General features: G+C 39.3%; 1 protein-coding gene across 3 annotated transcripts in view; it reads right to left on the bottom strand.

Annotated features, from left to right (window-relative positions):
* The window catches only part of bmp1a (bone morphogenetic protein 1a), an 86,700-nt gene extending 59,713 nt beyond the window's left edge, over positions 1–26,987 (bottom strand). For 2 of the 3 annotated variants that reach the window (XM_057833032.1, XM_057833033.1), the window contains exon 1: positions 26,261–26,987. In XM_057833032.1, the coding sequence (XP_057689015.1) occupies positions 26,261–26,405 (145 nt within the window). In that variant the 5' untranslated portion in view covers positions 26,406–26,987. The remainder of the gene's footprint in view (positions 1–26,260) is intronic. The other variant, XM_057833030.1, reaches the window with a different exon arrangement.
* Between the last annotated feature and the right edge of the window lie 574 nt (positions 26,988–27,561).

Here is a 27,561-nt window from a genome sequence, read left to right as displayed (position 1 = left end):
CTTGTAGTATTTCCTTGTAACATCAAAATCCGTGTCAGCCCTTCTGCATTCGGCAACTGTAATATTATTTGTAATTTCGCCTCATTTTGGTCACTCAAGTGGCCGGCATGTCAATCTACACCTCATGTTAACACAGGCTGCACAGATTGTTAGAATTTTGTCCACGAACGATCAACGAAGTGATAAGAACAAACATATAGTCTTTTAGGTTGATCCTTTAGCTTTAAAGCAGCGAGCCATGAGTGTAGCTGGTCAAAACATTCCACTTCCAACTATACATATAGGCGCTTCCAGGAGTTCACACAACCACGCACAGCACAGAAAGTTGCGGAGCCTCATCTACGTCGTGCTGAATCCATTTTTGGAGATTCAGTGGGTTGCTCTGGTTTGATTTTGCAATTTTAACTTTGTCAACACACGGCTTACTTCAACTGCCCTTCATGTTGTTCTATCGAAGCCATAAGTCCATAGCAGAAAATGTCAAAGATGGTGCCGCCCATGTTTCACTCAGGAAACTTATCTAGAGTGTGAAGTGCTTTGAGGGCCTTAAAAAGGTGGAAAGGCGCAATACAAATGTAACTCCATTTACCATTACCATTTAACCAATCAGAGGGCAAGGTGAATACTATTGCAGGAGACAGCAGCCAGGAGAGAGAGGCGCAACTGCATACGAGCAGAAATAACCCAGTTTTAAATGGACTTTTTCATATCAGCCGGTCTGACAAAAAAAACAAAAGGCCGATATCGATATATGTCAAATTTCCAGATATCGACTATCTCTAGTTAGCATGCTGTAAACTTATTCAGCTTGTTGTTCTCTATTGTATTTTTATTTTAAATTGCTTTTCAAGATGACATGTCTGTTAACAGTGTTTGATTTTATCAAATAAATTTACCCAAAAAATGCGACTTACGTTTTTTTTCCTCTTCATTGCACATTTGTCAACTGGTGCTACTTAGACTGAAGTGCGACTTATAGTACGAAAAATAGGATAAAATAAATTAAATATAAAGAACATTTACCTTTTTCCCTTTTAGATTAAAAAGAGAATATTTACTGTTTTTATTTACTTTTTAATTTGAAAAGAAAAATAAATACAAATCGATTAAAGATAAGCTTTCCTATTTTTCCACCTTTTAGAGAAAAAAAAAAAATGAAATAATACAATTGAAAAAAATGTATATATACAGTGGGGCAAATAAGTATTTAGTCAACCACTTATTGTGCAAGTTCTCCCACTTGAAAATATTAGAGAGTCCTATAACTGTTAACATGGGTAAACCTCAACCAGGAGAGACAGAATGTGGAAAAAACCCAGAAAATCAAATTGTTTGATTTTTCAAGAATTTATTTGCCAATCATGGTGGAAAAACAGTATTTGGTCAATACCAAGTTCATCTCATTACTTTGTTATGTACCCTTTGTTGGCAATAACGGAGGCCAAACATTTTCTGTAACTCTTCACAAGCTTTTCACACACTGTTGCTGGTATTTTGGCCCATTCCTCCATGCAGATCTCCTCTAGAGCAGTGATGTTTTGGGGCTGTCGTTGGGCAACACGGACTTTCAACTCCCTCCACAGATTTTCTATGGGGTTGAGATCTGGAGACAGGCTAGGCCCGACAGGGCCTTGATTTTCACTCAAAATCTCTTGATACATGGCCCCATTCATTCTTTCCTTTACACAGATCAGTCGTCCTGGTCCCTTTGCAGAAAAACAGCCCCAAAGCATGATGTTTCCACCCCCATGCTTCACAGTGGGGATGGTGTTCTTCGGATGCAATTCAGTATTCTTTCTCCTCGAGAACACGAGAACATCTGTTTCTACCAAAAAGTTCTATTTTGGTTTCATCTGACCATAACAGATTCTCCCAGTCCTCTTCTGGATCATCCAAATGCTCTCTAGCGAACCGGAGACGGGCCTGGACCTGTACTGGCTTCAGCAGGGGGGCACGTCTGGCAGTGCAGGATTTGAGTCCCTGGCGGCGCATTGTGTTACTGATAGTAGCCTATGTTACTTTGGTCCCAGCTCTCTGTAGGTCATTCACTAGGTCCCCCCGTGTGGTTCTGGGATTTTTGCTCACCGTTCTTGTTATCATTTTGACGCCACGGGATGAGATCTTGCATGGAGCCCCAGATCGAGGGAGATTATCAGTGGTTTTGTATGTCATGTTTTCCATTTTCTAATAAATGCTCCCACAGTTGATTTATTTACACCAAGCGTTTTACCTATTGCAGATTCAGTCTTCCCAGCCTGATGCAGGTCTACAATTTTGTCTCCGGTGTCCTTCGACAGCTCTTTGGTCTTGGCCATAGTGGAGTTTGGAGTGTGACTGACTAAAGTTGTGGACAGGTGTCTTTTATACTGATAATGAGTTAAAACGGGTGCCATTAATACAGGTAACGAGTGGAGCCTCGTTAGACCTCATTAGAAGAAGTTAGACCTCTTTGACAGCCAGAAATCCTGCTTGTTTGTAGGTGACCAAATACTTATTTTCCACTCTAATTTGGAAATAAATTCTTTAAAAATCAAACAATGTGATTTTCTGTTTTTTTTTTTTTTTGCACATTCTGTCTCTCATGGTTGAGGTTTACCCATGTTGACAATTACAGGCCTCTCTAATCTTTTCAAGTAGGAGAACTTGCACAATTGGTGGTTGACTAAATACTTATTTGCCCCACTGTATATATATTTGCTATTAAGAAGCTCTAAAAAGAGAAATTAGACAATTTGAGGCCAACAATCTCTCTAAACCACAAGTCTCAAACTCGCGGCCCGGAGACCAAATCCGAATCATCGCAGCAGCCTTAGTTGCCAGACAGAACGGCCCTCAAAAGACAATCATCACTGTATTAGACCGTACATACCGTGCACTTGGATAGTTAATGAGAACCAGCAAATGTGATATGACACATTGACACTGCCTCCATGAAGTAATATAGGGCACCTTGAACATGTATTAGCTTTTTAATGAGGCCAAGGAGAGAGGAAAAATAACCAAACGGTCCTACTTTACAAGGAATGTGCTTTATGGGATTCCTTACTAAATGCCCCATTTCTATGCAGGAAGGGCCCAGGGTTCTCTCCACTGAGACAAGGCGCTCACTTTAACAAGCTTTTAACACCAGCACGTTTCCACAATTTATTGCCTGGCTTGTATGCAGGCACCGGTGGGGGGATGTTGTGTGGCATGGGGTTTTCGGGTTGAACAAGAGGAGGTGAGACAGCAAAGTAGTAGGAAATCTATGATGGAAGGCAAGAAAGATGGCACGGTACCCCCATTTCTGCCATGACTAGCGAAGGCAGATGTGGAGCATAAAGGAAATGACAGCCCTTTTTATGTGTGTTTGCAGAATTGGTAGGTAGACCAGAAAGCCATTAAATCAAGAACAAAGTACCAGTAATTTTTTGGAGGCTGTATTTTTAACTTAAAAGTGTAATTCAGTGTGAAAACTATATTTACTGAGATGTAAGCCTGAAGCAGCGGATCTGTAGATAAATGTGGTTTCTATATGGCACAGATAGAGAAGGGATGTAAAGTTAAAAAAAAAAAAAAAAAAAAAAAAAAAAAAAAAGGGCACGCTTCTCTATTTTCTATTGCCAAGAAAAAGAACAGCTTGGACTTTGTTGCGGGGAGTGTGATGTCCACAAGATGTAATCATCAGTTGATCATTGAAACAGACACCAGACGCCAGTGGCAACTGATTGGATTTCATTTTCTTATAAAACAACTGCTAAAGCAGGGGTGTCTAACTCATCTAGAGCTGAAACGAATACTCGAGTAACTCGAGTTTAAAAACTGATCCGAGTAATTTTATTCACCTCGAGTAATCGTTTATTTTGACAGCTCTAAGCATCACGTTTTGCTCGGACTACTTTTAATGCGGGACAACGCGCTGATGTCACGTGCGTAGAGGAAGAGGCAAAAAAACAAACAAACACTGCAGCCGACAACCGCTACAAACGACGCCGACGTTGCTAAATACTAGCCCGCTCATGCTACGTTAGTGGCAGCTAGCGTCCAATGAGTCTCATAGAGATCATTTATGTTGAACTAGATGGGCAGTGACAGACTAGGCCGCGTCTGGGCAGCGTTAGAAAACAGCCGCCATCTTAAAGCAGTAGAGCGCTAAATGCTAATAAAGAGCGCTAAGCGCTAATATATAAGATTAACGTTACTGTCACTACTAGCTCACCTTACGTTAGCACTGCGGAGGGCTAGGTTTCAATTAATTAAGACCGCTTTCGATGCGTGGCTAACGTGTCTTACATACAGGCTTTAACATAACATAGCGTTGTGGAGTGATGAGGGTGTCAAATAAAAACTCAATAATGCTAACTATCAATTTTAGCTAAGTAGTCATTGCTGGATAAAACACCAAGTAGCACTAGTCCCTAATGTGCTCCAATACAGCCTGTATCATACATTTATTTTGAACAGTGCAAAACTCAAAATCCTATCAGGACTTACAGTTTAGACTAACTTAAAACTTAACTAGAACTTAAAAATGGCTTGACACAAATAGAAATTTAATTGAAAAACGTGGGAAAAAATCCTAACTTTTAAGTGATGTGTGTTATCAAGCGTAAAGGCATTTTTAGGTGTGTTTATATATACTATATATATATATACTATATATATATATATTTTTTTTTTAAATAAGATCTAAAGGTTTTTTGAGTGAAAGCAGTGAATTAGTCATTTTTTAAAATTCTAGTTACATCTGAGATGCAATTGTTGGCTGTTTTCAACAATATACATCAAAAATAAAGACATTGATTGACTGAAAATGATAAAATGTCTTGTTTTCTCATGTATATCTATAATTGCTCTTCACCTAAAAATATATTTGTTTTATTCGATTACTCGATTAATCGATAGAATTTTCAGTCGATTACTCGATTACTAAAATATTCGATAGCTGCAGCCCTAAACTCATCTTTGTCACGTTCCACATTATGGGCCGAAAAAATATTTAAGTAATTTGCCAGCATTGAGGGCGAAAGACATCCAAATCATTTTGACTGGGAGAGGCTGGCAACAAATGATTGATGCCAACAAGAGTTGTCCGATGGTTTTTCATTATCGGTTTAGGGCCAACATGCATGTTGCCTTCAGAGTGAATGTAAAAGCCTTCTGCCTGTGTACAAGAGCTCGTCACAGCTTAGCACAGCAGTTATGCTTATTAAAGCCAAATTATACCAAATGCGTTTTCGGTCCGGTTCCGGCAAGTTATAGCGCTGGACTCAATCCATTTCCATTCTGTCCTATTGTCCAAATTATACCGGCCGCGTCAGCGCTACGAATTAACTGCGGACCATCTCTGACGCGCTGGAGCCCGCCGAATGGTTTGAGCTATTTTCTATTTTGGCCGGAGACGCATCCGTCGCGATGGCCGAAGCCAGGCCTGGAGTCAACGGGCCAGGTGCTTATTCACGGTTTAAACAGCAGCAAAAATGGACAAAGAAGGCTTCATCATGTAGGTGGAAAGTCACAAAGTGACCAGATGCACCAGATCCTTTTTATAAGGACAACATTAAAAAGGAAGCTGCATGGAACGCTATAGCAGAAGTTATGAGAATGGACGGTGAGTTTTTATGCAAGTTATGTAATTTAAAACAGTAATTACATAGTGTCAAAAACCCTAACGATGCACGTTGAATGATCACAAAAGGAGTATGTCATACTCCCATCTGATCCATTAAAACTGTTCAGAAGCATCGGACACTCAGATTTCCATTCTCTGTTCCAAGAAGCTGAACAAGACAGGTTAAAAATAAATAAATAAATGAATAAATAAATGTCAAAAACCCACGGTAAAAGCAAAAAAAAAAAAATTGGGAAAAAATGTTTAATCAAATCAAGTCCGTGTGTTTGTCATTATTTTTAATGCCACTTTAATGCGCGCGATCACTCAAGACCTCACGATGGCATGGAGCTGCCAGACCTCAGTTGTGCGCAGCCAGTAACAAGGAGATTGGCGGATTCGTACCGAAGACGGATCCAGTATAATTTGGCCTTTAGATGTTTCCAAACTAAGATGCTTGGGATTTTGTATGTGAGCATGATCATCATTAAAGCATCCAGTGGGGCACCACAATACAATTAGCCATAATATGTCAATTCCACGATAGGCCTGAACGACATTGGGGGAAAAGCTATCAATGCGATTTGGGGGGTGTTGCGATATATCTGGATATTATATTGCGATATTAAAACTAGAAGAATTTTCATCAGATAATTGCATATCTCTGGAATAGCCCTAAACGATATGAGAAAAAATTAACATTGTGATATACAGTATATTGCCAAGGCTCCACAATTAATTTGTGCTTTGGTTGCACTGGTTGCACCTAACTTTTTTCTTAAGGTGCATCTTCACAAAATGTAGGCACACCCACATTTTTTATTGCATCTCCTTTAACGCTGTACTTTTAATCACTCTCCATAACATTCATATAATGTCTACATCTCTGAACCGCTTATCCTCACGAGGGTTGCAAGGGTGCTCGAGCTTATCACAGCTAACCCCAGGCAGAAAGTTGGGTGCACCCTGAACAGGATGCCAGCCAGTCGCAGCGCACATAAAGAAACACAACTATTCACGCACACACTCACACCTAAGGACAATTTGGAGTGTTTAATCAGCATACCATGTGCGTTTTTTTGGGATGTAATAGAAGTAATAGAAAACTCACTCAGGCATGGGAAGAACATGCAAACTCCACACAGGAAGGCTAGAATTGCACCCGAGACCCCCAGTCAAGTTTGTCTATTGTGCAGGCCTAGTTCACGACCGCATATTTCGGTATCGGAGTTTTGGGGATGGACAATATCAAAATATTGGTTAAAAAGTCATTATCGGACAACTCTAGTGCCAAGCCTTCCAGTCAAAATGTATTGGACATCTAGTGCCATCATGGAGGTGAACTAGTGCTGTACAGATACTGATACTAGTATCGGAAAAAGCATGGATACATCACTGAAATGCTGATGCCATATGTACTCTTCCAGATATTGTTTCCAACTGCCATAGAACCACAGGGGGGGAAAAAAGAAGACTTCTGCTGGCATGTAGAATTTCGTACCGAAAAGTGGGGCCAGGTGCGTACTATTTTCCAGGGTGACTACACCGAATAGAAACTAATATGTTTTTTTTTTTTTTTAAATAACATTGTACCGGCACAGCATTGAAATCATCTTATACCACACAAACGTGTATCAGAATCAGAAGCAAAATAGTGGCATCAGAAAAACACCAAGTGAAACTAAGGCTGCCACGGATAAACGTCTAATAAACACCTATTTGATTATCAAATGAACCGCCAACTACTGTATTTTGATCATAAATAATAAATTGTTCTGTGACATTGATGGCATCAAAATTGTACAAATCCTGTTTTTAGAGCATCTTAATAGCAAATATTTTGTTGACCATTTTACTTTTTTATTCTATTCATACTTTCTAAAAACAGTAAACACATTTTATTTTTTTAATTAAATGATTTAATATAACGTAAATATTCTTGTTTTTATTTTCTTACATTTAAAAACAATGTTAATTTAATTCAAATGTAAAAAAAAAAATACATCTGAAAATATTCTCTGATTTTTAGAATCGTCATCTTTCATCAAGGGCTAAAAAATGTTTTTGTTAATTCGACTTTAATGAAAAACCTAAAATCTGTGCACATGATTTACATTTGCGGCCCACAAACACAAACAAACAAACAAACAAAAATGACCGGGTCACAAGTTTGACGCCTGTGTCTAAGGGCGCTTTCAAAAGAGGACCAGGTTCCGGTTAGAGAGCGACCTTGCAACAACACTTGCAATTGACTTGTTGAAAATGCTGCACGTAATGTAGCATAAATTAAGTTGTCGCTTGGCCAGTAAACTGGAGTATATTAAAAAAAATGAATAGGGAAAACTAACCCACGAAAAGGAACAGTGTGGTACCCCAATTCACACAGGCGCTTGCGCTTTCATTTTCATGACTTTTTGGACTGTCAAATTGGCGCAACTTCCAGAAGCATGACACTCATGCCACGGCCGCCCTGACAGGGGGCCATCATTTGTATAGCATTGAATGAGGTGTGTCCAAACTTTTGGCCTATATATATATATATATATATATATACATATATATATATATATATATACAGTGGGGTAAATAAGTATTTAGTCAACCACTAATTGTGCAAGTTCTCCCACTTGAAAATATTAGAGAGGCCTGTAATTGTCAACATGGGTAAACCTCAACCATGAGAAACGGAATGTGGGGGAAAAAAACAGAAAATCACATTGTTTGATTTTTAAAGAATTTATTTGCCAATCATGGTGGAAAAACAGTATTTGGTCAATACCAAGTTCATCTCAGTACTTTGTTATGTACCCTTTGTTGGCAATAACGGAGGCCAAACGTTTTCTGTAACTCTTCACAAGCTTTTCATACACTGTTGCTGGTATTTTGGCCCATTCCTCCATGCAGATCTCCTCTAGAGCAGTGATGTTTTGGGGCTGTCGTTGGGCAACACGGACTTTCAACTCCCTCCAGAGATTTTTTTATGGGGTTGAGATCTGGAGATGGGCTAGGCCACTCCAGGACCTTTAAATGCTTCTTACGAAGACACTCCTTTGTTACCCTGGCTGTGTGTTTGGGATCATTGTCATGCTGAAAGGCCCAGCCACATCTCATCTTCAATGCCCTTGCTGATGGAAGGAGATTTTCACTCAAAATCTCTCGATACATGGCCCCATTCATTCTTTCCTTTACACAGATCAGTCGTCCTGGTCCCTTTGCAGAAAGACAGCCCCAAAGCATGATGTTTCCACCCCCATGTTTCACAGTGGGTATGGTGTTCTTCGGATGCAATTCAGTATTCTTTCTCCTCGAGAACACGAGAACATGTGTTTCTACCAAAAAGTTCTATTTTGGTTTCATCTGACCATAACACATTCTCCCAGTCCTCTTCTGGATCATCAAAATGCTCTCTAGCGAACCGCAGACTGGCCTGGACCTGTAGTGGCTTCAGCAGGGGGGGGCACGTCTGGCAGTGCAGGATTTGAGTCCCTGGCGGCGCATTGTGTTACTGATAGTAGCCTTTGTTACTGTGGTCCCAGCTCTCTGTAGGTCATTCACTAGGTCCCCCTGTGTGGTTCTGGGATTTTTGCTCACCATTCTTGTTATCATTTTGACGCCACGGGGTGAGATCTTGCATTAAGCCCCAGATCGAGGGAGATTTATCAGTGGTCTTGTATGTCTTCCATTTTCTAATAATTGCTCCCACAGCTGATTTCTTTACACCAAGCGTTTTACCTATTGCAGATTAGTCTTCCCAGCCTGGTGCAGGTCTACAATTTTGTCTCTGGTGTCCTTCGACAGCTCTTTGGTCTTAGCCATAGTGGAGTTTGGAGTGTGACTGACTGAAGTTGTGGACAGGTGTCTTTTATACCGATAATGAGTTAAAACAGGTGCCATTAATACAGGTAACGAGTTGAGCCTCATTGGACCTCGTTAGAAGAAGTTAGACCTCTTTGACAGCCAGAAATCTTGCTTGTTTGTAGGTGACCAAATACTTATTTTCCACTCTAATTTGGAAATAAATTATTTAAAAATCAAACAATGTGATTTTTTCCCCCCCACATTCTGTCTCTCATGGTTGAGGTTTACCCATGTTGACAATTACAGGCCTCTTTAATCTTTTCAAGTAGGAGAACTTGCACAATTGGTGGTTGAATAAATACTTATTTTCCCCACTGTATACATCTTGACACTCTTCGTGTTCAAGCTCAGTTGTTGTTGAAGCTTATGAAAGCTTAGGTTTAAAGAAATTCTAAATATCCATCTTGCCTCATCAGCTGTAGTTTTGGCTAACCAAAGCAAAGGACTGTCTCTAAGGTAGTTACAAGATCTGTTCAAAAAATAGTTCGGACCCATTATGAAATACTTTGAAGGATTCTTGTTCATTTCGTTCATTTTTGTTGTTTGTTTTATTGCTTTACAACTGTTATAGACAACATTTTAATGGTTAGGTTTTTAATCAATCAATCAATCAATTAATTAATCTTCCAAGTTATCAGGGGTTTAATTAGTCGTTGGAGTTGATTTGAACAAATTCCGTGCAGTTTGTCAGTTATTTGTTAATTTCAGGGCTTCTGAGTTGCTAAGCTAGCTTGAGACATTGGTGGTTTAAATCAACTCCATCGACTAATTAAACCCCCACTAACTGGAAGATTAAGCCTTATGTGAAAAATTCAATTACATGCAACAACATTTTTCTGTTGTCATTCTTATGTTGCAGGAGCAAAAGGAGAAAAAATGATGAAAGTAACTGATAAATTACTTTTAAAGTAATTTAGTAATTCAGTTACTTTGATAATAAAGTAATCAACAAAGTCACTAGATTACTTTTTTGAGGAGTAATCTGTAATTAAAATACTATTTCAAGTAATCTGTGACAACACTGCACATTAGAACCCGAATCTGTGTATTAAATGCAACTGCTTAATGCAGCACAACAACATTTGGCCCTGGTTAATCAAATCTGTCATCTTGCCATTGTTGATTTGACTAGCGTGCTTGCTGTACTTCTGCTTCCAAGGATGCCTGGCGTGAATTGTCACAACCTGGAGCATCACACATGACGATGCACATTAGTAGCAAAAGCACACCCAGCTCCGGTTACATTCACAAGCCAAGCAGGGTGCTCTTAAAGCAGACAGAGACCCACAATTTTTGAGCGGACCAGAATTTGTTTGTTTGGTACAAACTCAAGTTCGGATGAGAGTTCACATTTACAAAACGAAGCGGACGATCTGAGAAAGAGAACTCTGGTCCGTTTAAAACAGACCAAACAGTGCTAGTGTGAAAGCGCCCTAAAAGTCTTATAGTACATGACTGGAACCAGTAGGGAGCAGACAAGAAACAGTGGTAGCCAGGGGGGCTGATGATAATACTTTTAAAGAGTCAAGAGTAAATACAAGCAAGTTGTCCACGCTGCAGGCCGTAGAGGATGCACGTGGCTGAATGACAGGGATTTGGATGAGAGGTTAATGACAGCAATAAGCAGAGGTGTAGAGGCTGATGACATGACAGGGCATGCACAGGACAGGCTTGAATTCCATAGAGGTCAGAAAGGATCCTCCCAATTCAGCTTGCGCTTAAAAAATATATATACCGCTCACAATTAGCACTAATAGTAACTACCATTGACAATGAAAAGAGGGAGCTACCGTATGACAGGGATAGGCATGCAATAGATTTATCTTAATTTTCATTCAATTCTTAGAACTGAGTGCTAAAAATAAGCATCCGTTTTGAAGAGTCCAAATAAAACCAAGAAAATGCAGAAAAATCTGCTTGCGTTTTTATCACTGTACTGACTGAAGATAAACCACAACTGGAGGACACATCCTGTCACGTGTCGGGTCAATTTGCACGGGGCGGGCACCCAAGTGCATGAGGTTCAAATCGGGCCACGCACTCTGCCGGGGACGGGCTCCCTAATCCGTAGTGTCATTGTTCTCAGACAACAGTGGAAATTGAAGTGAGCAAATGAACGGACGGGCGGCATTACAACTCATTCCCCCGGGCACGGTAGTCGTCCTGGAGACGCAGTTGCAGGTTTATGGAAAGACTCGCGGGGATTGTAAATTAATCTCCTTGTCTCCTCGCTTTAATTATCCGCAGACAAATGATTTTGGGAATTTTGTGTACACATCTCTGGGCTGGGATTGAGGACAAGCTATGGAGAAGGGTGATAAATCCATCTCGATACAAAGCCTAATGATGATAAGTGTAAACACAGTACAAGAGTCATATGTGACAGTGTAGATTAAAATCCTGCACAGATGGCTTCAAAAACATTACTCATTACTTAAATGACAACATCTGTAGTTATAATACTAATATTTATACCTATTGACATTATGGTTGGGAGTTATTTGTTGCCACGAGCATTTTAGGTATAAACATGCATGTATTTTGACGCCATTTTATTCAAACAAAGGCAATGATTTCGGAAAATGCCAGTTTCATGTCTCTCCGTGATTTTTTTCCGTTAATCTAAACCGTCATAATCCTTCTCCTCTGAGCCCCCTCCCTCGCTCAGATCTCATCATATTCAGTCAGATTATACGCCAGATCTCAATCAAATTAATCCCATTGATTCATGTAATGCCCAAGCCACGACCTCTGCAGTGTCAAACACAGCAGGATTCCAAATAAATCCCCTTCCTTGAATACCAGACCGTGACATCTGCCACTAAAACCTGCACAAACATCAATAGTAAGCCTCCACTGACACTAGCAGCAGCCTATATTTAGAAGGACTGTTAAATTGCTCCGCGCTCTTACTTGGAGCCATTGCGAATGCAAGACCCGCTGATGAAGGATGAGAAACCCTGGGCAATATGTAAGCCAGGAATGCATCACAATACCCTGGCACCGCCTTTCACAGCCCGTGTTTGGTAACAAACGCTGCATTTGAATCCCAATAGAAGCCAGCTGTGTATTGCGTTAAGGTGATTACCATTTGATGACAGTATCACCTTTTTAGGTTTTATTCTGTAGCAGTCCTGGAAAGTGAAACTAATGTCACCAAACACACTTCAGATTTCCACTGCTTCCACCATCTTCTTAACTGGAAGGCTTAAGAGAGAGCAAATTGGTAATTCTATTCTATTCTGGTTTCCAGTGCAATTAAGATTTCATATTAAGATTTTAACCGCTATTTGTTTTTAAATCTCCAAATGGTCTTGCCCCACCTTACCTCTCTGGGCTGCAACATCCCGACGCGCCCGCCCAGTAGTGCCTCAGGTCATCTGACCAGCTGCTTTTGGAGGTACTAAGGGGCAAGCAGAAGCTTAGCTAGAGCTTTTTAAGGCACTTTCAGACATGCTCTGAAGTCCAGCACATGAGTGCAATACAACTCCTCAGCCAATCATCACCACCCCCCCAACCAAACAGTTAGTGCACCCAAACTGTTTGTGTACCTACATTGCTATTTACCCGGTAGGCGCTCATGTGTGAACGCAATGTCAGTTGACTCGGACATTAGCTGGAATTTTACTGGCTCGCGACCTAATCACAAGTACGGTTCATTACAAGCTTGCTATGTCGGAATGGAGCAGGTAATGTTATGTGTAGAGATTGATCACGTAACCACAGGTGGGTAGAGTAGACAAAAAATTTACTTAAGTAAGAGTGGTGCTACTTCAAAATAATACTACTCAAGCAAAAGTAAAAGTAATCAATAAAAAAAACTTACTCAATTACAAGTTAAAAAAAAAAGGTATTTGCTGAGAAGAATACTCAAGTAATAAGTAACATTGTGAGTAACTCAATTACAAGTAAAAAAAAAAAGTATTTGCTGAGAAGAATACTCAAGTAATAAGTAACATTGTGAGTAACTGCTTACAATGTCTGGCATTTCTTTTCTCAGCACTACATATCTATATGAACCAGTGACGTGCGGTGAGGTTCATGGTTGGTGAGGCACTGACTCCTTTATTGTTAGATTTCCAAATATATAAACCAAAAAGGGTACCTTATTCAATTGGCTACTGGTTATTTCATATCTCATCAGCATTCTTCACAAAACACGCACACACGGTACATATCATCGATACGTAAAAGTAAGAAAATAACATGCATTTGCTCTACACCCTCAATGTGTTGGCCGTCGCAATTCTATAGTTCATGCAACATAAATGAGAGTAAAGAGTAGTGTACAAAACCACAGAATTCAATTCTGACCTTTAGTGAAATATTCAGTTGCTTTTAAAACTTGTAATTCTGATACTTTAATCAATTTCTTACAGATTGCTAAACAAAAAGTGTGAAAAGAAAAACAAAGAATATTTTATTTAAGGCCAAAATTTAGTTTTTAAATATTCTATTGTATGTTTCTTAGTCTTAGCTCTTTTTTTTTTTTTTTTTTTTTTTTGTAAGATTGAAATGAAAACTTTTTTTGGTCTTGCTTCTGTCCTTCACCACAAAAACCGCCGTTACTTTGAAAGGGCATAGGTTTGGTCTCAACATTCGTAGGGACGATATAACGGCATAACCTGCATGTAGGTACACTTTTTGCTGGGGACGGGACATTAATAAGACCAAACAGATTGGATGGAGGGGGCAAAGGGCCACATTTCTCATGTATATGAACCTAATTAATTAAAAGGCAAAATGATCAATGCAAAATAAATACTTATCTATTGATAATAACTTTTACGTGCATTGGTTCAGATGATACACTGTTCGATTCAAACCTTTCGTTTTCAAAAAAAATACTAAAGAAACATTTTGAAAACTTCCTGAATAAATGTCTGGTTTTTATTAGCAAACATAAACATAATGAAAATAATTCACTTAATAATGGTAGGGTCAATTCTATCCTTACAACATATGGAACTATTGAAAGATCTAAATTCTCTATGTAACTGAACATTATATCATGCAAAAAAGGTAAGGTTGCTTAAACGTTGGTGGGGACAATTTTAGCATCCTGAAAAGTTGGTAGTGTTATGTCCCTACCGTCCCTATGCAAACCTACGCCCTTTTTGTAAAAGTCCTCCTTATTTTCCTTTACATTAAAAAAATCTCTCTGCCTCAATGGAGAGGATTGCTTCAATTAGATCGTTCTGTGTTCTATTTGACAAGCCAGAAAACCCAGTGGATGTGTCCAAATGTCTAGCTAACCTTTCATCTTTCTCAGCAAAACCATGTAATCGTTCTACATATATGCCACGTTTAGAAGAGCTTACACGCTCATCGTTACCACGAAATGTTAACTCCTGTTTAGCTAGGATGCAGGTTGCATTAATGAGGTCTTTCAAACTCTTTCGGATTTCCCTTACCTTAGCGTGATGGGTGCTACCGTTGAGCTTCCGCTGTTCGTCAAAGCCAAATCGATCCTTGAGCTTCCAAAAGTTTTTAAAGCAATCAGGCTTTGAATGTGAGTGGTCGAGCTCTCATGTTTGCTGAGGCTTCGTGGTAGTTTTTTAATGTCACAATATCTCGTGTTAGTCCAGACATTGGCACAAGTTGAGAAGAAAAGGCAGGGAAAGCAGCAAAGCCGATTTTTCGAAGGACAGCCACATAGCCAGTCTTTTCGGGTGTACCAGTCTGTTTGAAAAGCGCGAGTTATCTTCTGTCCCGTAGTTTGAAGCAAACCTTTTAGCTCCGGTGTTGAGTTAATCGCGTCCACTTTTGACGGAAAGTCCCGTTTCACGTACGCCCCCTTTCAGTGCGGCAGAGTACTATCTGCCGCAACCTGCGCTTTTTCACTGCGGTTTTATTTCCCATCAGCAAAACTAAATATGTCGCTAACAAACATTAAATTTTAAGGGTTAAAGACATTAGCCAGACTGTGGAAAATCAGGTCAAATAAACGTATCTGGAAACATTATAATGGCGACATGCAGATGTACGGCAACCAGCACGCTCCAATTCCATATAGCAACCCAGTTTGTTATGGATTGCGCAATCAGAGGTGAGGCTTTACTTATTGCTGCCGCACCTCTCGTTTCATTTCTTTATTTGAACAGGAAATAGGCAAATTCAGCGATTTTGACTATAAAAAATGTTTGAAATGAGTCATACATAAATAGCAATGGACAAATATTAATATAAATTTGATGCTATAATTTTTTTTTTTGTCATGATGACAGGTGAGGCTCTGCCTCACCTGCCTCCCCTGACCGCACGTCACTGATATGAACTGTTATTATTACACTGCACAACAACCTATTTCATGACCATATTAGGTCAGACAGACAAAAAACCATTGGATCCCAACTATAAAAATCTACGGAAATGAATCATCTCCCGTCCAAAGAGTAGAGAAAACATTTTTTCTTCCACGAAATTAAAACAATCATATCTTTGGTTTTCCGTGGTCTACCCGAGCCAAAGAAAAACTGGAAGACAAGTCAAAATCCGCTCTAATGTTGATGGCAGCGCTCTATGTGAAATAGTTTATTTTTTACTGTGATTTAAACATGCCACATGCTTGAACATGCCGGCGTGATCATAGGACTTCTTACTGCAAGATTGTGTATGTATGGTCATGTGAGTGTGTTGTTACATCTGTAGGAGTCATGTGATAATTGTTGCGACGTGTCATTGATGAAACTGTGGTAAAAGTCTAATCTAATATGTAAAATAAAGAGGAAAAACGTAGAGACTCAAGTGTAGCCCAAAGTACCGGAGTAAGAGTAAGCGTTTCTTCACAAATCTACTTAAGTAAAGGTAGGAGTATAGCGTGATAAAACGAAAAGTTACTCAAGTAAATGTAACGGAGTAAATGTAACACGTTATTACACATCTCTGCACATACCTATCATATTATCTGCTACATTTCATTACATGTATATAGGACAAAGTTAAATCTGACACTATTGGCAAACGTAATGCTTAGGAAGAGACTTAACTTTTGAATGAGACAGTGCGACTGAGCAAAGTCGGAGTGTTTATAACTTATTTTCTTTATATTTTTTAAATTAAGCTTGTGATTGAGAACATGTTGTTGTCCAGTCAGGTTTCTTCCAAATTGATGGCTCAGAACAGCGTGGAAAATTAAATTTAGCTCCATGTCGCAGTATATTACGAATATGTCTGAAAGCGACTTCTGTTGCGGGTCCCATGTTTAGACTGACCAGCCCTACCACACTGTTCTTTTTTAATTCATTGACTACCATTGGCGGCAATAGATGTCCAATCAATTTGAAAGGGAGGAATTAATCACTTTCCCAGTTCAAATGGATTGTACGTCTATCACTGTCAAAGGCATTGAAACATGACCATCCACTGCAGATTTTCTCATAAATTGCATTGCCTGACATTTCCTAACAAGGCAATTTGAGAAAGGTACACAAGGTATAATTATAAAGCTGTGGCGCTGGAGTGTCATTTGCCACAGTCGGAGATTCAAGTAATTATCTTGGTAAAAGCCTGATGTCTCATTCGCCACAGCTGAGATGAAGGCTGTCAGTGCACCACAGCTTCCAGCTTAATGACTAAAGTGAGAGCGAGTGAAACGGCAAAGGCCAAGCAGCAAGCGGCTACGTTCCCTCCAACATTTCACACTGCATCGAGCCCATTAGCAGATTGGATTTCACAGCTCATCCACGCCACTGATTACTGATATACCTCAGAGCCCGAGCGACCCTCATTAATGACTTACCAGCTGTTTATTTGGGGATTTTAACTTTTAACATCAACAAAGTGAAGATGACGAAGATGGATTGCTGGAATTTTATATTTTGATTTGTGAAAACATCTTGGATGATATGATGGATTTGCCAGTTCATATTGCTTGAAAGCTAGAATTGGAAAAAAAAAAAAAGGTGCTGCCATTGTTTATTAACTATTTGACAACTACTTTGATGGTTGATTTTTTAGATACTATTTTTTAGTTAACAATGTAATAATTTGTGGCAGCTCTCATTACAGCATCACCAAAGAGTTGGAAAGTAATCAAGAGTAACTAATGAAGAAATGACTGTCATTTGAATGACCCCCACCACTACCTCAACAATCCGAAGCATTTGTTGCTTAGGCTCCGCATTTGGACTCAGTGCTAATGTGATTTAAGGTCAGTTATTACTTAAAGCGCTGACGACAAACATATTGTTCCAACTAATGCACCGAGATCATGCCAATAGATGGGGCCCCTAATCACGTGGACCCTGCCGAGAGAGAACTGGCAGGGGTCCCGTCATGTAAAAAAACCTCCCAGTGTGTGCTTACCTCTATAGGGCCTGTGTTCCATGATAAAAGAAAAAGCATCTGCTAAGTGTTGCTCGAAGGCCCCATCATGAAGTCCAGCAGACAGCCCAATCATGTTTCAAGAGCAACACAGAGGAATGAAGCTGTATTGTTGTCTGTTTGAAAAGCTGCCTTCTTTCCACACATGCAAATTAAGTATATCCAGATATAGAGGGCAACTTTGTTTTTTAAAATCCTGAATCATAACATCTTTAAGCGCTTGACATCCATTTACAAGACACAGCAACTTGAGAAATGTTAGCGGTTCCAAGAGTACATCACTGTAAGCAGTAACAGTGCTGGTACTGTAGTTCGTTACGTGTTCTCAGAGAAAATGTTCCAATGAGTACTTGGAGTTTTTTGTGTCTTTTTTTTTTAAATCAAGACCTATGACCTTTAGCCTCCTAGAACATGACAGTCCAAGTGACTCCCCTGTGGCTTTGTCTTAGTGGCTACGGACCATACGTTCCTATGGCAAAAGTGGCACAAAAGACTCAAAGTACTCTTCAAATTATGCTCACGAGCTTGCTACGAATACACCCATTCCACCGATGGCCAATGTGAGCAAAGAGTTGAAATTTCAAATTGAATCCAGTCAGCCACACAGTTTTGCTGAAAAAGGACGAACTAAGATAGCTTGAAAATGACATTCTGGGCCTTTGCAATGCAAATTGTCATGCGGAAATAAAACACAATAAAGATTATGAAATATAATGGGGGAAAAAACAAAACCTGTGGTGCACCTTTAAATGTAATGCCTTGTGGCTAAATTTAAAAGAAACTAGCAGTATGGCCTGGTTGGTTAAGTCGACATATAAGAAACCTCGAAATCAGGGCTTCCCCATGATTTTTTATGTATGTATGCTGGATGGATTTATCTAGCAGTATGGCCCGGCGTTTCTCGGGTTTGTGTAATGTGAATGCAAGACAACTAAATGGCAGATCATAAACTTCATAATTATAATGACGAGACAGATTCCCCAGACATTCTGACACGCCTTTTCGTAGGGGGCCGTCCCACACGCCGCTCCAGTTATTCGCAGTCGGTCTTAGTTCTTCTCAAACACATGCAGCGACCCAACACCGGATTTAGGTTAAAAAAGTACAAAAGCTGTACCACATACAAACAGGAAGGATTGTCTCAGGAGTGATATGTTCGAGAATTCAAGGTAATTATTATATTTTTCGTACAATGCATGCATTTTGTAACGTTGTGAAAAAAATCCATTGTGGAAATTAGCCGCTACAGCATTGGCGTAATGCTTTGCAATATTTACGTAAAATTAATGCTAACTGCCCGTTTTTTTGCTTTTAACCAAGAATTGAGACTGTTTTACACCCATAGCTATAAAGAATTCAGGGATTTAAGCATTTATTCACAAGAATGTGAAGGTAAAAAGCTCTTTGTTGTGATAAGGTCGCACCACAGTCGCTTAAAGACTAGCAGCACGTTCGACATACTGTATTTACGTAAAATAAATGCTAACTGCCCCGTTTTTTGCTTTTAACCAAGAATCAAGACTGTTTTACGTCCACATCTATAAAGATTTCAGGGATTTAAGCATTTATTCACAAGAATTTTCAACGTAAAAAGCTCTTTGTGGTAATTAGGCAGCACAACAGTGGCCTAAAGACTAGCAGCACATCCGACATATTTACGTAAAATAAATGCTAACTGCCCTGCTTTTTGCTTTTAACCAAGAATCAAGACTGTTTTACGTCCACATCTATAAAGAATTCAAGGATTTAAGCATTTATTCACAAGAATTTTCAACGTAAAAAGCTCTTTGTCTGCGTTTCCACTTGGTCAACTTTTACAGAGATGGGCCCCCCATGAATCGGTACCGCGCCCCGTCAATACATTATGAAGTTTTATGGGCATATAAAACATACTTTCCTTAGAGATGCAGCTGGAATGTAGTAATAGTAAAAGTACACCATAAAGGAGTCAACACGCAAACGCTTTTCTATCACTGTGTACAATATTGTGGCAAGCGTAGTGGAGAAGAATGAGACAGTTTTTATCTTTTACACTTGCTGCTCTTCTCCCCCATACACCACACGGCCCCAGAGAAAGCGCCTTGATTGAACAGAAAACACCAGAACGTAACAACGGCAACCACCACTCTCAGTCATGGTTGCCTCAGCTACCCATGAACCATTGTGAGAGTAACACAATAAATAACAGTCGCTAGAGTAAATAAATATGCAGCCAAAATTAATACCTCAGTAATATTCCGAAAATTATGCATTTTTTAAATCAAGTGTCTTGTTGTGAATTACTCAAAGCCACAATGTATCATCAGAGCACATTTAAATTTGTACATGAAACCGTAAAGTTTGAAAGCCAGATAGGTTTTGAAAGCCCAGAAGATAGCGCTGTGGCATCCAGAATCAAATTGCATTTTCCATGCTAATTTTTGAAGTTTCAGATCAATTTTCCTCACTAAATGGAGGCCTACAGAGATCAAACCCATCTAATAACACTCCCAGACACATAAAGTACAACTGTGTAAAATTTTGTCAAAACTCCGCCCAGCCGTTTCAGAGTCCATAGGGAACAAACACACACACAGACAAAGTTCCATTTATATACAAGTATAGATTTGAGGTAAAACTGTCAGGAAAAACATGCAGTTGTTTATGATTGGAGTGTAACCTGTGCTAGATGCTTAAGAAAATCTTGTTTCTGAATACTGTAATATCTCACTAAACTCACTTGCACTTGTACTTAAACTTAGTGAAACAAAATACCGCAGGGGCGGTATACAAGATACTGGTGTTGGTAAAAACATTTTGATTATTGTTTACGTCCGCCTGTGTGGAAAAATATATGCACTCAAGCTGGTATGGCACATATGGCACTGTATGATGTCACTGAGCTAGACATGATATAATAAGGGAGAAAAGTTTATGGAATCACTCAGAGGAAGTTTTTAATGGGAAACATTTAAACATCTTGTGACTTTAACAGTTTTTTTTGTTTTTAATACACCCCAAAGGGAAAAAATACAGCTGTTGTATTTGAAAAAGACCGAACCAGGCCGAGGGCTGACCGCAAGAGGAATGACATAAGTCACTGTTTGTCTGGCCTGCACCTTCCAGCCCTGCTTTCCTTTGGCACAAGGTGAATGACCTACAGTCAGCGCAGGTTTGTCCGGTAGGAGGAGGAGGAGGAAGGACTTGTGGGGGGCTCGGGAAAGAGCAAAAACCAAATTTTATAAAAGAGGAAAAAGAGAAGGGAGGCTCCGTATTAGTTTGGCTGCAACCAAGATTAAAAGGTGCTATGAAATGGTGACCATGTCAACAATGAAAATGACATAGAAGATCAATTTCAAACTCAAATCTCGCTTTTTTTAACCATTTCATAGTTATTCCACCCCCAAAAATGTGTTAGGGAACTTTTTCTCAGCAACAATACTGGTTGTGATCTCACAGTTAGAATTAATGATTATATCTAGCTTTCTGGTGCTGCACTAACTTGTACATGTTGACAGAATGACAGAACGGTCACATGGCAAGAGGATATGGATAGCATGCTAGCAGACTGCAAAAATGTGAAGTGCAGTCTGGGTGTGATATCTTCGGTTTGGAGATTTTTTTAGTTTTTTTTGTTTTTTGTTTTTTTTAGAGGAAGACTAATTAGGATTCAATTCCATTTTTAATCCTTTTCTGTCACTTTTTTTCCTCACTGGTGGTAGCATTTCATAGCACCTTTAAGAGTCTCATAAAATACTAACAATACAAGTGCAGCACTCATGAAATATAAAAAACAATTAGGTTGTCCAATGCCATTGACAGCGACAGACGTCCAATCATTGGCGGAGATTGATGGGGTGCAGTGCCCGCCCGGGTGGCCGAAAATTGTCATTGCATGTAATTGACTTTCCTATGAATGAATTTAAAGGGGAAGATCAGAATTTTTACATCTTCGAGTTAGCGGAGGTTTAATTAGTCGGTAGAGTTGATTTCAACAAATTATGCACAGTTTATTAGTTATTTGTTAGTTTCAGGGCTCCGGACTGGCTAAGCTAGCGTGAGTCAATGGTGCCTGCTTAGCATGCCAATAAAAAAACAACATGTGCACGCATGAGAATCACCGATTACCCATGCAATCAATAGTGTTGGCTATGTTTTTAGGATAAAGTTATCAAAACTTACCGTTGCATTTCAATAATTGTAGTATGAACAGCAGCATTTGTAATCCAGCAACTCTGCAGGGAACAGGCTGTCAAGGCAAGCAGGGCGGAGTGATATTACATAGGGTTTTTTTTTTGTTTTTTGTTTTTTATGGCTGATTTTTTGGGTGGGAACGAAAGGGACTCCCCAGCAGACTGAGCAAAAGTGGCTAACGCACTCCTTTCTATTGTGGTCGCATTAGGCATCTAAAAAAATAGTTCCGCAGAATGAAATGAATTACAGCAGTTTGGCGTACATTGTTTTGGCCGCGTGGGTATTTCAAACAATGATCTGCATTTTAAATTTATTTGACCTGGGTAAATCTGTTAATATCGTTTTTTTATTGGCACTCTAAGGAGGCACCATTCACTCGCGCTAGCTTAGCCACTCCGCGACCCTGAAACTAACAAATAACTGACAAACTGCACAGAATTTGTTGAAATTAACTCCTCGCGATGAAACACCCGCTAACTCGAAGATTAAGCCTAATGTCAAAAATTCTGAACTTCACCTTTAGAATAAAGACCTAGCCATTAAAATGTTATTTATAAAAGTTGTAAAGCAATCAAACAAACAACAAAAATGAATGAAATGAACAAGAATCCTACAAAGTATTTCATAATGGGTCAAAATTATTTTTCGAACATATCATGTGACTAGCACCTTAGAGACAAGATGTATATTTAGAATTTCTTTAAATCCAAGCTTTCAAAAGCTTCAACAACAACTGAGCTTGAACCGAAGATCGAACAGTGTCAAGATGTATATGGTGGAAAACACAGACAAGGCTGAAAAAGCAGTTCGTACTCTTGCACCCCTCTTTAAAATAAACTGCTGTATTTTAAGCCAAAAGAACTGTTGCGTTTGAGATACCAATTTGTCTATATGCTGCCATAGGAGTTAAATGGCGCATTAAGCCACCGCACTATTTTAAATTTGTCCGTTTTAACCTGGAGACCCCCCATTTATAGACACTGCACAAACGCTTTTGTTTCAACGCAGCCCAAAACAAACGTAAGTAATTGTATTTATTGTTCGAAATGTCTGTCATTTTTAGCTTAGAATCATTAATTGATGTCTAATATTTAGGTTAAAAAAAAAAAAAAAAAACGACTTAATAAAAAAATTTCACTCACATATTTTAAACTTTTAAACAAATTACATCACAATAAAAAAAAAATCGTGTCTGAAAATAAGTCACGAATATCTACCTCATAACTATCCCTTAATTGTATTTTTTGTTACTGTCGCATTTTCCCTGATATTTTACATGATAAATAATCGATCCAAACAAAGAAAAAATGAAACAAAAACATATAGAAGGGTAAAATTTTAAAAATGAAAATCTCGACCACTCCTTGATGTCTGCAATTTCTGCATTGCGACTCTTGTTATACTACCGTATTTCACCCATAAAATCCCCCAAAAGTCCGGCAGTGCCCATTCACAGCTGTGTCTTGACACTCGGTGAGACATGCTACACTGAGTTTTTGGATTGAACTAGGTAAGTACGCGGTAACATCTCGTTAAAATTATCGTGTCTTTAATTATACTCTCTCATGCTCTCACCTCGAGTTAGGGTTTAGGGGTTTAATTTTTTTTTTTTTTTTTAATGCCCTCCTGTTCAAAATTTTTCTTCGCCCAGAAAATTGAGATTTTTTTTTCACACATGCATCAAGAACAATATTGAAATTTGGCCAAATTGGGGGTCTCAGAGCGGAACTTCAAGTCACCTAAGTGTTTTCCGCCATATACATGCATCAATATATATAGGAAGTTAATTTAATTGCTGACACTGTGTTTCGGAGTCATCAACGTCAAACTTCGCCTATGCGTCCAATCCATTTAAACTTGGAGGGCTGGCAGCATATATCGCCATAAATGGTAGCCAATGAGTTAAACAGTTTTTGTAAGATTGCATTAATTGAATGGTTATTGTCTTGTGCATTCTGGTTTACCCTCCTTAGCCAACCATGGGCCATAAAAGACAAACCTAAACACACTCAGGTCATCGGTATGGCACTATAAGAAACTCGCTCAATGTCACTGGCGGCCATAGACATCAATCTATTTTTGACAGCCCAGAAGGAAGGCTAAAAATCTCACTTGCTTTGTTCATTGTTGTCTTCTTGGTGAGGACACCTACTAAAATGGCTACTCCTATGAAATGAAATTTGGTAGGAACAATCGACGGATGTATACACATCGATCCTCAGGGGCCAATTTTTGTCTCTGGGCTGATTAATTAATTGAGCGCTTATTGTTGCCTGTAGGTTTAGAGATTACCAGTAGAAGACCTACGCACACTTCGGTGTGTTTATGTCTCAGGGCTGATGATACTTTTATATAGCCGGGCGGTTGTAGTTCCCTTGAACTTGTTTTCAATAAAATTGGACATCTATTGGCGAACAAGGTTTGAGTTTGGCATGGAAAAACCACCACAAATGCTTTCATTAACACCAAGCAAAACTGGTTTTCATCTAGTTTTCATTTTGAAATAAAGAAGTGAACTTTGAATGAAGTTTTCGTATCACCTGGATCTTGCCATGTTGACTTCCACAGTTTGGCATCCCAAAGAGATAATGTTATTTTGATTTTTTGCACTACTTGGGTCGAGTAGTGCCTATTTAAACAGCCACACTGGAACTATTTTTGAAAATGCAGTTGACGAAAACCTAAATATGAAGTAATGTGACTTTTTATTTAATTAGACACGGATAGCAAAATGCTGTATGCTATTTTTTTTTCTTAATCAAAAAGATTAAATCACTTGGTTTTTTTTCTGTGTAAAGGACTAAACTGAGTATTTAATTATTTTAGAAATACTATCAACATCTTTGCTGATATTTATTTATGGCGCAAAATACCAGAATAAGGACGAATTTTAAAACTAGCTCATGATTTAGTCTTGATTTTTTTTTTTTCTTAAATCAGGAAGCCAAGATGTCTATTTATATTCGATCAAAAGGAAAATTGCACTCTTGCCCTAAGTTGAACGCTGTGGCCTTGTTGACGTGACCACAGTGAACTTTTTTTTTTTTTTTTTGGGTGCTTGGGGCTGTGAAGGGATTCTAAGCGGTCTGCTCCGACAAAAATCAGATGATCATTGCTTACTTTGGCTTATAAATTTTTGTTGTCTTTCGGCCACGTCGCTCGGTTTGTGGCAGGCCTAAAAAACAATCATTAACACGTGTCTCAATAAAACCTGTCAATTGATTTCTTAGTCATAGAGCTGAAACATTTAAACATAAACTGAATTAAGGAACAAATGACTGACTTCCTATTAGTTAAGATCCATTTGAGGAGGTTAAAGGACATAAGCGCAGCAATACAGAAGTCAAATAACGAGGAAGTTTTTCAAGTAGGTGGGTGTCATGACCGTCTTTGACCTCTTAGGAGCTGTCAGACAAATTACCCATTACGATAACATCCTCCCAGCAGTCATACTCTGACGTCACACAAATGCAGCATCACTGACTCCCAGAACAGGACATCATGTACCAGAATCATGTACCGAAAATCCAAATTTGTGCGTAATCACATGTTTAAAAAAAAAAAAAAAGTGTGAAGCAATAACAGGAAGTAGCCTCTTCACCGGCAGCGGACATCTGCAGCCAACCTTGCTTGTGCTTATCCAAAGCTACAATACACCCCTTTTCTTGCCTGTGTGGAGTGATGGGGGTCGGAGATGAATACATCAGATTGGTGGTTTGATCAAAGTTGGGCTTTCCAGCCAGCTGCCACATCGGAATTGACATAATAAGTATGCACTTTGAGGACTTTGGAGGTCAGTGTAATGGGAATACTTTTAGCAAATGGGGAGAAAAAAATACCCAAAGTGATTTGGTAATTCGAAGGAGTTCAGAGTGCAGGAAAAACAATATCATGACAATACAGATTTGCCTTTTAGAGTCTAAGCCGGCCTATTATGAAAAGCCCAAAAATTATTTTTTTGGTACACTGACACATCCAGAAAATGGAGCAGACATATCTAATAAAGTTTCCCCATCATTCATATGCTTGTCATGAGGAAAAAAAACTGACCCAAATTTGTTAGCTGTAACTTTTTAACCAGTAGAAACTTTTTGGGTGAAATTCAGTTTCTCGTTTACCTACTGAAATGTTCTAAACTACGTCCCTCAAAACTAAACAAATGCACATGATGTCCCTTGGAGCCTTTTTCACAACTCCTTCCAGCACTGTCATCTCGGATCTCCCCCAAACAAACCAACAAGCCCAATCGTGGCACATCCAGAGCAATGAGGCAAATTTCAACAGACAAAAAAAAATCGTGAAAATCTCACTCACCAGCTTTGCAGGGATCCTTGTAGTCGAGCACATCTGATGTGGCAGCGGGCTCCACGAAGTAGCTCGGGTCGATCGCTTCCAAATCGATGGCCAGTATCACGCCGAGACAGGTTAGGAGAAGCAAACATCTCGCCGCGAGATCCATGATTGTGGTGGGGGAGACGGTCAAATGCGAGAGATATAGGTAAAGGAAGAGAGGGGACAGAGAGAGAGAGGCAGAGAGGAAAAGAGAGAGAGGGAGAAATGGGAGGTTTTGGGGGAAACGAGATCCCTCCGGAGGGCGGGTTTAAAATCCAACCTCTCTCCGGTGTCTTCTCGGCTCTGGGGGGTGGAGGGGTGATTCAAGTGTGATTGCTGTCCTCCAGCTGGAGCTCCAGGCTACTGCTGAGAACTGCTTGAGAAACTTTGATATGGCAGAGGCTCTTCGGGGGCAGCGAAAACAAAGCCCACCTTCACTTATTTTTTTATTTTTTAAACCTGAGGGCATTTTTTATGATGGAATAACTGTAAGCGAGGGATCTTAAAGTGAATTATTTAAACAAATGACTCCCCACCTGGAACCATTGTCATAGCTAGCTTGATTAAAATGTTAGCACTTTAGTTAGCACCTAGAATGTATTAGTAACATACAATTCGTGGTTTCATTCAAAGTTGATTTTAGGAAACACGCTTGAATAATGACGCTTGATTCTTTACCCCGCTTTTTCTTCATTTTACTGAAAGAATACGAGACACGCGTGGAACGCTTACATGCACGTGTACAAACACACAAGCAGACAACAACAAACAAATTCCACTGCTAAAAGTGAAGAGTCGCTACTGCCACCTGTCGGCGAAATTAACTCATTGGCTGCATTTGACGGACCTAACCCTGTTACATTGACCTCAATGAGCAATATGTAAGATTGGTGGCCAAAAATGGTACTGCAAACAGGATCGAAATACTAGTACAGTACAGTGGTACGTCTACGTACGAAGTTAATTTGTTCCAGGACCTTGTTTGTAAGTCGAAACGGTCGTATGTCGAGCAGGATTTTCCCATAAGGATGCAATATAATTCAATTGATTCGTTCCGCAGCCCGAAAACCTACACTGAATCCTTAATAAATACTGCTGGTACCATTACAAACGGCAATTATCAGTGTTGCTAATCTTACTTTAAAAAAGTAATTAATTACAGTTACAAATTACTTCTCCCAAAAAGTAATTCCGTTAGTAACTCGTTTACCTGAATGTAAGAGTAATTAGTTACTTGGAAAAGTAACTTGTTACCTTTCATGTTTTTTGTTTTTTCATTAAAA

The sequence above is a fragment of the Corythoichthys intestinalis genome, chromosome 3 (genome assembly GCF_030265065.1).
Source record: "Corythoichthys intestinalis isolate RoL2023-P3 chromosome 3, ASM3026506v1, whole genome shotgun sequence".
NCBI classification, from domain to species: domain Eukaryota; kingdom Metazoa; phylum Chordata; class Actinopteri; order Syngnathiformes; family Syngnathidae; genus Corythoichthys; species Corythoichthys intestinalis.
Note: the sequence above shows the minus strand (reverse complement) of the source record. Positions and strands in the feature narration are given on the sequence as shown.